This window comes from Rattus norvegicus, chromosome 3, assembly GCF_021556685.1.
Source record: "Rattus norvegicus strain SHRSP/BbbUtx chromosome 3, alternate assembly SHRSP_T2T, whole genome shotgun sequence".
Taxonomy (NCBI): Eukaryota; Metazoa; Chordata; class Mammalia; order Rodentia; family Muridae; genus Rattus; species Rattus norvegicus.
Genome location: NC_141536.1, coordinates 144,763,463 through 144,777,213, shown reverse-complemented (window position 1 = coordinate 144,777,213; position 13,751 = coordinate 144,763,463). Strand labels below are relative to the sequence as shown.

General features: G+C 46.1%; 1 protein-coding gene across 13 annotated transcripts in view; it reads right to left on the bottom strand.

Annotated features, from left to right (window-relative positions):
• Nucleotides 1-13,751, bottom strand: part of Phf20 (PHD finger protein 20) — a 106,354-nt gene that overhangs the window by 4,447 nt on the left and 88,156 nt on the right. For all 13 annotated transcript variants that reach the window (XR_015683003.1, NM_001107795.1, XM_087652325.1 and 10 more), the window contains 7 exons: nucleotides 12,966-13,064; nucleotides 11,808-11,972; nucleotides 11,114-11,292; nucleotides 8,585-8,684; nucleotides 6,779-6,974; nucleotides 3,913-4,309; nucleotides 1,881-2,064 (listed from right to left, as the gene is read on the bottom strand). Coding sequence is in view for 12 of the 13 variants with exons in the window: in NM_001107795.1 (NP_001101265.1) it covers nucleotides 1,881-2,064; nucleotides 3,913-4,309; nucleotides 6,779-6,974; nucleotides 8,585-8,684; nucleotides 11,114-11,292; nucleotides 11,808-11,972; nucleotides 12,966-13,064 (1,320 nt within the window). In the remaining variant the exon portion in view is untranslated. The remainder of the gene's footprint in view (nucleotides 1-1,880; nucleotides 2,065-3,912; nucleotides 4,310-6,778; nucleotides 6,975-8,584; nucleotides 8,685-11,113; nucleotides 11,293-11,807; nucleotides 11,973-12,965; nucleotides 13,065-13,751) is intronic.

Genomic DNA, 13,751 nt, shown 5'->3' with positions numbered 1-13,751 from the left:
GCCACTCCACATGACTGAAGCTTGTAACAAGGTACTTTTCTTGGAGTAATTTTATGTGTGAGCTTTTTATTACAGCCTTAGTTACAGGCTTCAGTGCTTGACTGTAATTCACAGAATCCTCAAACATAGATTTACAAATTTGGTCCATTAAACTGTTTTAAATTACATTTGATTTACTTTGTATGCCTGCAGAGATCAAGGGACAATCCGTGGGACTCTTTCCCAGGCGGATCTTGAGGATCAGGGCTGTTGGGCTTAAAGGCGAGCTTTTTATTTGCTGAGCATCTATCTAGGCCTAGAGCCCACCTTTACAAATAATACAAAACAAATAATAACAATAATAAGTAAATAATCATGAAAAAATTTTTTTTAATTCAAAACCCAAAACTAGAAGAGATTCCTCAGCCAGTGAAGTGCTTGCCTTACATGGACCTGAATTTGATCACCAGCATTCGCATTAAAACAAGAAGGCTGGGCACGGTGGTATAGTATATGCCTTCAACCCCAGCACTCTAGAGGCAGCTTCATCTACATAATTAGTTCCAGACCAGCATGGACTGCAAGGGAGATCTTAAGGGCCATAATAGATTGGATAACCAGAATCTACGTAAACCAGAAGTGGCAGCATGAATTGGTAATCCAAAAGAACCTACAAAGAGATGAGAGGCAGAAACCGGAAAGAGAGTTCCCAGAAGTTTGCAGGCCACCAAGGGTGGCTTATGAAGTGGTGAATAAGAGACCCTGGCTCAAAGCAGAAGAATGAGGGCTGACATTATGACTGCCATACTGTGCATGCTGTGGGACAAAGATGTGCTTATACACCAATATGCAGACACAAATGCATGATATATGCATATTGAAAAAACATTTTTAAGATTTATTTATTTCTATTTTCTGTGCAATGTTTTGCCTGTATGTATGCCTGTGTGAGAGTGCCAAGCCCCTGGAGTTATAGACAGTGTGAGCTGACATCTGGGTGCTGGGAATTGAACCCAGGTCCTCTAGACCACAGTACTCTTAACCTCTGAATCTTTGCTTCAATCCCCTCTCCCCAAAACAGCTTAGTTCCTCTCAGAACTTAATGAATAAAAAAGGGCTCAGACTATTTCCAACCAGCTGCCTCACTTCCATGAAAACACCGTACTTTATCTGTGTAGTGCCGAGAAGATGCTCAGAGCTAAGCTTCCACTTGGCCACTTTTATAGTTTGAAGATGCTTGGCCCAGGAAGTGACACTAGTAGGAGGTGTGGCCTTGTTGGAGTAGGTGTGCCACTGTGGGTGTGGGCTTAAGACCCTCACCCTAGCTGCCTGGATGTCAGTCTTCCACTAGCAGCCTTCAGATGAAGATGTAGAACTCTCAGCTCTGCCTGTAGCATGCTTGCCTGGATGCTGCCATGTTCCTGCCTTGATGATAACAGACTGACCCCTGAAACTATGAGCCAGTCCCAATTAAATGTTGTCCTTATGAGAGTTGCCTTCACAGCAGTAAAACCCTAACTAAGACAGACACTAAACTATTCTTAGCCCTGCATAGTTACCACTACAGAAGAAATTGGACAAGTGAAGCAAGACCCCTAATAGCATCGGACTTTGTAAGCGGCTAATACATTCTTTTTTTCTTTTTTTTTTTCTTTTTTTCCGGAGCTGGGGACTGAACCCAGGGCCTTGCACTTGCTAGGCAAGCGCTCTACCACTGAGCTAAATCCCCAACCCCTGCGGCTAATACATTCTAAAAGTTACATTTGTCTTCACTAAGGAGAGAACTAGGTGAGATGGGGACTGAAGAGGCAAGAAGACAGCTGTCCCTGGATAGCCAGGCTATGAACTTCAGAAGGCTTCAGAGGGGAAGCTCAAGACTGATGCCAAGAAAGGGACCCTACCGTCCAGCTCCTTCTCAATGGAGTCCATCCGATGTGTTACTTCATCCTGAAGAGACTCCACATGTGTCAGCAGGTTAAACTGCCACTGGTGCTGAGAGCTCACCAGCCCTTCTCCACCTCTGTCCAGCAGCTTCCGAGCAGGGGTTTCTTCTAGCAAGACCTTCTTGGGAATGCATTCCCTCACCTGGGCATGCAATCACGTTTAAATCACTGAGCAAAGACAGTCAGTTTTTCTCCAACTAACCAGCATTTAGACCCCTCTGAAAAAGCAGTTGCTGCTCCCATTCTCCCACTGCCACTCACAGTGCTCAATGCAGCCTCAGGACAGCACCTACGGGCTCAGATGCTTCCTCTGGCTGGCCCAGTGCCAAGCCTGAAGCAGGCCTCTCAGAACCCCCAGGGCTGCCTAGAGCACGGCAGTGTCAGGGACAGTTAGGTTATTATGGTCATAGTTATTGAGTCCTGGCTGTCTCTGGGTGAAAAAGTGGCCTCGGTAAGGTAGCTCTCCTATCAGCAACAGGAATATAGTTTTCTCAAGTAGCATTAAGATGGAGCTACGGTGCTGGAGCTACGGTGCTGGAGCTACGGTGCTGGAGCTACGGTGCTGGAGCTACGGTGCTGGAGCTACGGTGCTGGAGCTACGGTGCTGGAGCTACGGTGCTGGAGCTACGGTGCTGGAGCTACGGTGCTGGAGCTACGGTGCTGGAGCTACGGTGCTGGAGCTACGGTGCTGGAGCTACGGTGCTGGAGCTACGGTGCTGGAATACAGGCCATACTGGGAGGCTGCCTTGGTAAGAATAAGAACTTTGAGATTTTACATTGTGTCTTCACAGGACTGCCAGCCTCTTATTATACACTTGGGATCTCATACTTTATTCATTTATTTGGGATGGTAACAATTCACGAGAACACTTAGGGCTTCTTGTGTACAAAGCAATGTCCTGAAAGCTTCCATGGATCTGAGGAGGACAGCCAGAACCAAAGGGGCTGAAAACCTAGACTTGAAAGTAATCTGCTGCAAACAGGCTAGCGTCACTCCTAAGCCACAGACTGGCAGACAGAGGCTGAGGGTACAGGTCACACCCTGGAAGCAGAGTTGGGATGCCCCCTCTTGGCAATACACAGCAGTGCACTTAAGCTGCCAAGGCCAATCCAAAGGCTAAAGTCTAAGAGAGTAGGGACAGACAGAGACCTGAAACCACACAAGCCCTCTTCACAGAAGACAGGCACAGTGACACTCACGAAGAATTAAAGATTCTAACATGACACCTGGAGCTCAGAACATAATGACTTAATAATGACAAAAACTGAGTAACAAACAAAAGGCTGGCTCCTGGCTCAGAGTAGCAAAGACTTTAATGAAATTAACTCCTTTATGACAGGGCTAGAAAAAAAAAAAATACAACTTTCTTGAAAACATTATGTCTAACATACTTGACTAAGTTCATGCTAATAATTAAGCACATAAATGCAATTATAATGTAAATAATACGAAAGAAAAAAAAAACAAATTGTCCTTATAGTTTTTCCAAGTTTGAATCAACATCTAGCCTCCACCCCCTCCCTCACCATTGTGCCATTTTGTGGAATTTCCTGGAACTGATGACCTTTAACTAAAGTAGGTCCCTTAACTTTGTACACATCTTAATAGGGAAAGAAAAAACAAAAACAAACAAAAACCAAAAAGCCCTCTGATGAGCAAATTTAATGTTTGTATTAGAAGTATCTTCCAAAAAGCTGATGTGCAGGGACACTGCCTTATTTGTCTGTAACTTGGTAACATACTAAGTAAGCAGCTTAGTAACACAGCTGCTTCTTGGAGCTTTGGAATATTTTCTCCTGTATTCTTGTTTGAGTCCTTCCTCTGTTTAAGACAGAGCTGTGGACTCCACATGTGTACGGCACAGTCTACCCTTGGCCTGCAGGTCAGTTGTAATGGAAAAAAGTATCTTTCATAGGAAGGCTGGCCCAGAAGGAGGACTCATCAGCACACAGCCATGAAGTAAGGAGTAAGTACAGGCAAGCCACCTACCTTTGGGGAGCTGGGTTTGGGATCGATGTCCCCTCTGCTCCTATCTTGGTCGATGGGCCAGCCTAGGCGAGGGGAGAGGGGGTCGTCACCATTCTCACAGAGGGGGCTGACTGCATCATCAAGGGCAGAGCCTCTTGTCTCCACTACCAGCTTCTGCTCCACAGCGGGGTAATAGGCGCGGGGTTTCTGGTAGCAATGCTCACTGGTGATGTAAGACTCCTCTACAGACCGGGGCAGGGGCGATGGCTTCTCCACCGCCCCATTCAAAGTTCTATAGCTTGGGGACTCCTCGCTCCTGGCGTCTGTGATGTGGATGTGTCTGGAATGTGCTCTCCCTTCCCCTGAGTGCTGTTTCCAGGGCTGGCACCATAGCTGCAGATCAGGATGCTCCCTGCTTCTGTGGGAATGGCAAAAAGAAACAGTGTTGAGGGTAGCTGGGCTGGCACCATTGCAAAGCTCCTCTCATCAGCATTCTCCTGTGAGGGACAGTTGCCTCTCCCTGGGATACCTCCCCACTTACCACACCTCTTAGAAGGCCACTTCAGAGGCACCCGCTGCAGGCACCGTGGATGAGCTAGACTTCGGTGCTGAGCAGCAGCCGGGGAGCTCAAGCTCCTTCTGGCTTCCTCTTTTGGAAACTAGTGCCATCATCTGTCAGCCACCAGCACTGACTTTAAAGATTCCGGAGTCTGATATCCAGAACCACATAGTAGAAGAGAACCAATCACCCAAAGGTGCTCTTCTAACATGTACACATAGGCCATGGCACACACACTCCTAAAAATAACCTCAACTCAGTCAACTGCAAAATAACCCTGACATGCGACAGCACTGATAATTACCAAATGCAATGGTGCTGCTGGGGTGGTCATTAACAGAGTCCCCAGAGCCTACAGTGGGGTGACAGACTCCCCAGAGCCTATATGGAAACGAGTGGCCACCAAAAATCTAGCTCCAGAAGGCCTAGAACCTCTGTATGAGTAAAGCTCTGAGAGGGACAAGTAGCAATAGCTTGTCCGAAAGAATTTTTAAAACTTTTACTTTTAAGTGGGCAGGGGGTGGCTCAGCTATTGTGAGCACCTAGCTGTTCTTCCAAAGGATATGGTTTCAACCCACATGGCAGCTTATAACTGTCTGTAATTCTACTTCCTAGGATCCAGCACCTTCACACAGACATAGATGCAAGCAAAAGCATCAATGCACATTAAAAAGAAGTGTGTGTGTGTGTGTGTGTGTGTGTGTGTGTGTGTGTGTGTGTGTGTACGTGTACGCACGCATGCATGCAGATGCTCTCAGAGGCCACCCATTGCATCTCTCTCTCTTTTTTTTTTTTTTGGTTCTTTTTTTCAGAGCTGGGGACCGAACCCAGGGCCTTGCGCTTCCTAGGCAAGCGCTCTACCACTGAGCTAAATCCCCAACCCCCATTGCATCTCTTAGAGCTGGGTTACAGATGGTTCTAAGTTGGCCAATGTTGGTCCTGGAAACTGAACATAGACCCTCTGGAAGAGCAGCAAGAGCTTAACTGCTGAGCCACCACCTGCCCGTCCCTCTGGCAGCAGACTTCATCTTCTTTGCCTGTGAATCATGAGTGTTTACTATGAAAGAATAAACAAAATGTGATATGCAAATACTACGCCTTTTGCTTTACAGAGAAAGGAAATTCTAATGCAATATAGAGGAACCTTGAAGGTATTATGCCATGTGAAATAAAACATGGGTAAATGTTGCATGGTTTCTCCCAGGAGATATCTAGAGAAGCTGAATTCATAAGGACAGAAAACAGAATGATGTTGCTGTGCTGAGAGGACGGGGGACCAGAAGATGATTTAGTGCACAGAGAAATCCGTCTTGTGGGGTGAATCATGTCTGACGACTGGCTGCATGCCTGTGGAATGATTTCACAATACAGAAATGTACAGAAAAACGGCTAAGATAGAAAACAGATATGGCATTCAATCCTGTAACCCTAACCATGCTGGAGGTCAAAACAAGAACACTGCTTGAGCTCAGGAATTCAAGTCCAGACAGTCAAAACAATTAAGAGCTGGGTGCTACATGTCTTCAATCCCAGCACTCAAAAGGCAAAAGGTAGGAGGATTTCTGGGAGTTCAAGGCCAGCCTGGTTTACATATCTAATTCCAGAATGGCCAGTACTAAATAAAGATAGTCTGTTGTAAAAAGAAAAAAAAAAAAAAAAAGAAAGGTTCACATGGCAAATTTGGCATTATGTATATTTTACCACAATTTAAAAACCCTCACTATAAATGTAAAAAAACTCAATGTAAAAACAAACAACAGTACACCCAAAGACAGCACAAAGCAAACTTAAGTGTGTATATTATGCACAGTGGCCAATATCTATAATAATTCCATTTCTCAAGGAAAGGCTAAGACATGGTAAAAGGACAGAACAAATTCCTGCAAACTGTCCTCTGACCTCTGAACCGTGTATCATTTGTGTGCACATGCACGTACACAACTGCTTTAAACAGGAAAACAAGACACCAAATGCATACAGCATGTCCCAATTTACATGTGTTACATGCACTTACCAAATTCAATAAGGTCTTAATATAAGTGAACTTAATTACACGCAAAGTAGTCCTTAATAAAGTCAATTGCTTTACAAAGAAATGCTTATATGTAAACTGACTTTGAGGGGAGTTGGGTGGGGTGAGGGTACTGATAATCAAACTCAGTACCACACAGGCTAGGCAAACACTCTACCCCTAAGCCACAAACTCAGTATGGCAACAGAATTTTTGGTACAGGTCTCAAACTTATCAGTCTTTGTGGTTTCCCACAAACCTGACTGGATTGAGAGCCACAGTGAATTCCTGCCCAAAGCTGCAAGCAGCACACTTACTGCAGGATGCTCATCTTGAGCTGCAAGCCGTGCAGAACTTCAATCACTCTCTGAACATCCCCGAGAAGCTGATGGGTGGCCACAATCTTCTTGGCATTCTGATGGGAGTAGTTCTCTTCTAGAAATGCCAGACCATGCATATGTCCCCGGCTCAGCCACTCCTTGTCATACCAGTACTTGAAGCCAGGCCTCTGACCTACAGTGATAACATTAAAACAGTCAAACACGCCCGAGGGAAGCCTAGGCTGTCCCCTCAGCGGTCCTATCATCCTGAGTTTCCAGAACTGTGTTCTGACTGCTGCATTCATTTGGTTCACATTTACTTGGCCTCCATGAGGTGTTGGCGACAAGGCAGAAACAAGGCATGGTCCCTTCCACTAGCCACAGGTCTGTATTCTTCCTCCTTTCAACCATCTCCTCCCTCCTTCCCATGCTGCTTCTGCCCTTCCCCTCCTTTCTCTAGACAGGCTCTCACACAGCTCAGACAATCCTCAAACTGACCATGTAGCTTAGACTGGCTTTGAACCCACTCCTCCTGCTTCTCCTTGAAGAGTTCTGGAATACAGATGTTTACCGTCATGGCCAGCTGAGTTATTTCTTCAGACTTAAGTCATTTCCTTCCCTCCTCTCTCACAACCTTCCATAGCTTTCGCCTGCTTACAGAAGGCGACCCAAAATCCCTAACTCTATCTATTAAGGCCGACTGAATCCTGCTTTCTTTCCTCTTCTCCTCACTCCACCCTTATCATGAGTTTTAAACACACACACACACACACACACACACACCTCTTCCTTGGCCTCACCTCTTCCCTCTAGTACTACTATCTGAATCAGCACATCCCGAGGCCTCTCCAGGGCATATGCTGCCCGTCTCCTCACACAGGCCTTTTGGTCACCAGCTGGCAACAGAAGGCCTTTTCAGGGTCCCTGGTTACCACCTCATTGCTTTCCCTCCTAGCTTCACCTGTATACCTGTCTTATGTTTATTTAACTTGTTTTCTCTCCCAGGTCCCATTAAAAGGCAGAAGAAATGAACCATCTTACTGATGGCTGTGGTCCCAGAGCCTGACATCATGTGTCAAAGGGACACAGAGCAAGTATAAGGCTCCAAGCCCCTTCCAACAGTACTGCCTGCCCCAGCTAGTCAGGTGACAGGCCCTCCCTTCGCTGGACCCTGCTTCCCATCTGTCAAATAACAGATGACCTGGGTGATTCCTGGGCCCTGCCCATCACAAGCCTCCTTGGAAAGGACAGGAAGCATGAGCTCAGGGACTCGGCAGCACTTCCTGCTCCAAAGGCTCAGGAGACAGCACCCTCCAACCCGATGCATTCACTCGAGTCACTCGTGAGTGCAATGGCAAACACGTGCCCTCGGACATCCCTGCAATGCCACCAACAGAGCCACACACTCATCCTCAGCTCTCAAGGAAGAAACTCTCTCACTACTGAAACTGGAACAAAAGATTGGCAAGGCCCTGAGCAAGAATGACAGGAGAATTCGTGGAGCATTCAACACTGTGGACAGTTTTGATCAGACCTACAAGCTTTGTGCTTCTCGTTAACAACACCATATGTGTTTCCCACTACATTCCAAGACCAGGCCTTCTGCTAGGTAAGCATCTTCACACATATCCCTTACTGCTACGTTCAGAAGGACAGGCCACCACGTGGGCTTGCAACAAAGGTGAGCAGAGTCACCTGGTCATTAGCGAAGATTCTCCGAGAGTACAAGCACGGTGTGTGGAAAGTTGCTGTGCTAAGGAAGAGGTTACATACTGCTCCCAACCCAGCTCCAGAAAGCTCTACCTGGAGGGTCTTGGCAAACGTAGCAGGTGTATTTCTCGGGCACATTTTCTTCCAGTAATCCCATGCAGACCCCGTGCTGCCAGCACTGGCATTCTTCACACTGTGAGAATTAAAGAAGCAACAGAACTTAGAAAGTAGAGCCCACTGACCTGGAGTGTGGGTGAAAGGAAATGGGGGGAGCGCTCCCTTCTGACCTCTACTCAACAAAGCTATGGCTACACAATGACCCAACTAGGCCACCACTGATCACATGGAGGGTGACGCATAACGAACAAATTAAGTTAAGAGTCCTTAGTTCTTCAGTCCCAAGAGCCATTTCAGAAGTGTCCGTATGACTATTGTCTCTGGAACAGAATAGAGCACAATAAAGAGAATCTAGATGGTCAAGTGTGGTGGAATATGTCTATGATCCCAGAACCTGAAAGGCAGAGGCATGAGGATAGGCTCAGCCAGACTCAGTTACACAATGAGACCAGAGCCAGCCTGGAATACTTCAGAACCTGTCTCAAAAACAAAACATGGAGCAAAAATGTAATCAGTTGAATAGTACTGACTTCAGACTGATTGCTGCCATTCCTGCCGCTCAGCCTCATGATCACTTTGTGGGGCTTAATGAAACCTGTTCAAACTCTTAGAATACATTATGTGTTACATGGCACAGTTCCAGGTCTCAGCCCTAGGCCTCAGTTTCCCCAAGTGGAGATGCGATACTGTTCCTGCCCACACCACAGGCTGTCTGTTAGGAATCCATGGGTCATATGCACATCCTCCCACTATGAACTCAGCACAAAGCCTCACACTGAGTTTCTATTATTAACAGATGGTAGCTAAGTCCCTCTGGCCTCCTAGAGCAATCACGCCCTAGTTCTCTGCATTTATTCTTAAAACTTGCTGAAGGTTGCACAGGTGATTAATGGCACATGAGACAGCGTGAACTTAGCCAAGTGCAAGAGTTCCTGCAAAGCCTGCGCTCAACCCCCTCTTTCCTGGTCCTGGGAGACCTGCCAGGGTCAGGAAGCAGAAAGGATCACTACCTTGAAGACACTAACTTTACTTGGGCTTATAAAACATTGTGGCCCCCAAAAATAAGGAAGTTGGTAGCTCTGAAACTAAGCAGGACTCTAAAATTAGTAGACAGAAAATATATGCAGAGAGGAAAGATGAGAGGGAGGGGGCCAGCCCTGCCAGGGAATTAGACTATTACAAAGGCATAAAATAATCACACAGCATTGTTGTGTTCTTCCGCCTCTGCTTCACTGAAAAAGAGAGGATCCAGAAAGAGACCCGAATGTACAGAGAAAGGCAGTAAATCAAGCAACATTTCAAAATGTGAGCACACTGCCAGTAAACTGAAGTCACAGCCCTCACTCCACACCAAAATAAGCATGCATAAGGTGCTTAAAGAACAAAGCGTCTGAAGTTCTAGAAGAAGCCACACAGATCTACACCCAGGAAGCAGAGACAGCATGGTAGCCTGTGCCTGTAACCTCAGCATTTAGGAGACAAAACAGAAAATACAGCATGTTTGAGAAGAAATGGGGCCAAGTGAGACTGGTTAGTTTCATTAGCTTGAATCTAGAATCACGGTGAAGAGTCTCTCATTTAGGGATTGTCTAGATCAGGTTAGTTTATGAGTCTGTTTATTCAGGATTGTTTTGGATAGCGTGAGAGGGAGACCCCCATTATAGGTGGTACCATTCCTGGGCAGGGGATGCTAAACCTTGCCAGAGTAAAGAAGTAAGCTAAGTGTGGCATGCAGGTATGAATTAGTTCCACTCTTCTTCTCGACACTGAGACAGGAGGAGCTGGCTTCATGCCCCTGCCACCACACCATTCTATGTCCATCTAGAACTGTGGGCTACAGTAACTTCTCCCTTAAGTTGCTTTTGTGAGGATATTTTATCATAGCAACAGAAAAGTAACTAAGACAGAGACTCTGCCCTTAAAAAAAAAAAAAAAGGACAAAAGACATAAATGCAACTTCAAATTTAAGTCAACTTCAAATTTTGTTATCATGCATATAAAACAAGGAAAGCAAAAAGCCAAAAAAGCCTGCTCTTCCTAATACATATAGCCTATGCAGAGATGTATGGTAGGTAGGCTGCCAAATCCCTTCATTGGGAACACCTGCTGCCAGCACACATGCATGCTCACATACACACACATACATACACACACACATACATACACACACACCAAATAACAGAGGAAGACAAATTATAAAACCTGACTCCATTTCTTCCCTCAGGACACCAGGGAAATTTATCTCAAAGAGAAGATGAGCCCATAAAGAAGACTGAATTACCACTCTACAGTCTGAGTCCCTGTTGTCCAACTCCTCTCTGTGAGACCACAGGCAAGGCTTTCCCTTTGGCCTCAATGACTTCTCATTCTATAATGGGTTATTTTCAGCAACCTAGAATTCCCAGAAATCTGAACCCAAAAGCAAGCTCAGTCTAATGCTGTGCGAACTGCTCACATGACTCACTCATGTCTTCCTCTAACCTGTGTTCTGGAAACTCTACTTGCCTGAATCATAAAGTCATTTTCCTCCTGCACTCCACAGATGCATCGGACCACCTCAAAGTCATAGCGGTCGTCGCCTTCAAGCTCCTCATCTGGGTTGGTGGTCACATCAACATCTTGACCGTATTCCTCATCACTCCAAAGAAAGCTCTCGGAAGAGGACTCGCTCAAATTATCCTCCTCTGGAAGGAAAGGGAAGCCAACAGTCAGTGCTCTAAACTCACACGTAACATTGTGTTTCATCCCCACTTGTCCAGGGACTTCCATGGGCCTGGAAACAGGACTCAGTTTTCAGCTTTATGCTTATTAGAACAGCTCAACTGATGCATGCTGCCTGACCAGGGCTGAACTAATGTCCCCATTTCCCTAAGGGGACACAAAGGGGCTCCCAGCATCACTGAGCTCATTGTCAGAAAAGTGACTTCTTATGACCCACATATATCATCACCCCAAGGACTCTAAAATGCTTCCTAGCTTTATCCCCAGCCAACCAGGACCTACCTGCCTTATAGGCATTTCTGTCCACAGCCACCTTTAGATTTCTGCACACGGTAGGGAGAGAGGTAGAGGCAACTGCAGGGGATAAGGCTAGACCTTCTCACTGACTACTTCCAATCACTGAGTACTACTCTACAACACACCCATGCTCACATAGCACACACGTTCTAATAGTCCACGAGTGAGAGTGAACTCTTACCACATGCTTTCAATTTCCCTTTGTGGTTTCCAGTATCTGAACCATGGAGCTGCGGGCTCATATGGACCGCAGGCTTGTGTGAGGACCCGCACCTGGTGACAGCAAACGTTTTGGGTGGAGAAGGTTCCTGGGAGGTATCACTGATGTCCTCACTGCAGGGACATTCTACAAGAACAGCATCAGGCACAAATGAGCAACCCAGGTACCATCAGACATCCCAGAAGCAACCCCATCCAATCACAGCCTTTGAGTTCAAAGAGTTGAAAGGTCTAGGTACATCACACCACAGAGGGGGTGAAGGGCAGTCACCTCTGAGAACATGTCCTCCCCAATCCCACCCCTTTCCTTTTCTGGTAAATAGATTTCATAAGCCGGAAGGGACACAGAGAATGAAACATGGCATCTCTTTAGCTCCCATGGTTACAGCAGAGATTTTTCGCAGCCTAGAATTCCCAGAAATCTAAACCCAAAAGCGAGCTGCACACACTGGCTGATCACATGACTCATTCGCTGCCCACCTCACAGTTTTCAACAACTGAAGGTTTTCTTGAGAGTTGGGTATTTAACAGTTAGACAAGTACACCTCGAGAATCACACATGCATGTAACCTCAGTGCTCAGGATGCTCAAGGACTGAGAGCTTGAGAACAATCTGAGACAGGAAGAAAGACCATGTCTCAGAAACATCAGAGGGGGAGAAGTTACGTAAGCAAAACACTATTCCTGTGCATATCCATATACTTCCCTGTGACAGGACATACTGGTGGCCAATGCCACAAGCGGGGAGGCATTGATAAAGGCCAGTCAAACTTTCTGACACCTGGTTGAGGGGGCCAGCAAGATGGCTCAATGGGAAAATATTCTTGCCATACAAGTCTGGTGACCTGAGTTAAATCTCTGGAACCCACAGTGGGAAGAGAATTAGTTCCTGAAAGCTGTCCTCGCACCTCCACACATGCACTGTACATGTGGACACCTTCACTTACACACATCAGAAAGTGCATGTGATAACAGTAAATAAACTAAGTCTCTGTAAGAGTTGGTGGCATGGTCAGCCTCAACCCATATCCTCTTCCAGGACCCATGCTACGCTGAGCCCACAAGCCCTAAGAAAGGCCTCATGGTCTTCCTGAGTGGGGAAGCCCTCCATGAAAAATACCAGGCTTGGTTTTCTTTTTCTTTTTCTTTTTCTTCTTTGGCTTCACTCTCACAAGTTCTTTGAATTTCTTCTCTTTATTCTTTTCCTTCTCTTTGGCAGCTAGAATTAAACACATGTTCAAGAGTTGTGATTTAATATTTTGTTTTCAGTTCTAGGATCTTATTCTTTTCTTAGTTTTATCTTAGCATGCCTAGGCAAAAAACCAACACAGAATCCTGGACCTAGTCCTGCCCAGGAGAGCCCCTTCCTGCCCCTGGGACATACAGAGTGGATTGCCAGAAGACCACACCACCACCCCAGCTTTCTAGGGCCTGGGCTGCTGCCTGGGAGTGTGACTGAGTGTGGGTGAATTGTGCAGCGCTCATGTCCACAGCTGCCTTCCTGCTTTGGCTGCCAAGCTGAGTACTGACTTAGGGTCCTCAAACCTGATATTACCATCTGGTCCTTTATAGGAAAGTTTGTTGACACTCAGGAAGCAGAGGCAGGCAGGTCTCTCTAAGAGTTCAAAGCCAGCCTGGTCAACAGCAAGTTCCAGGCCAGACAGAGTTATAAAGTGAGACTTACTCTCTCAAATACATAAAACAGATAAAATTAAAAAGTTCAAGGCCTAGCTGCATTGTGAAATTTTGTCAGGAAAAAGGTGTGTATACATATACACACATATCCATACATACACATATACTGTTGGGGTGACCTATTGTGTCAAATATAGGGCTCCGTAGGTGTCTCAAGTGTGAACTGCTGGGTGGGCAGCACCTAGAGTACAGTTGGTATTGTCCTTTCTAT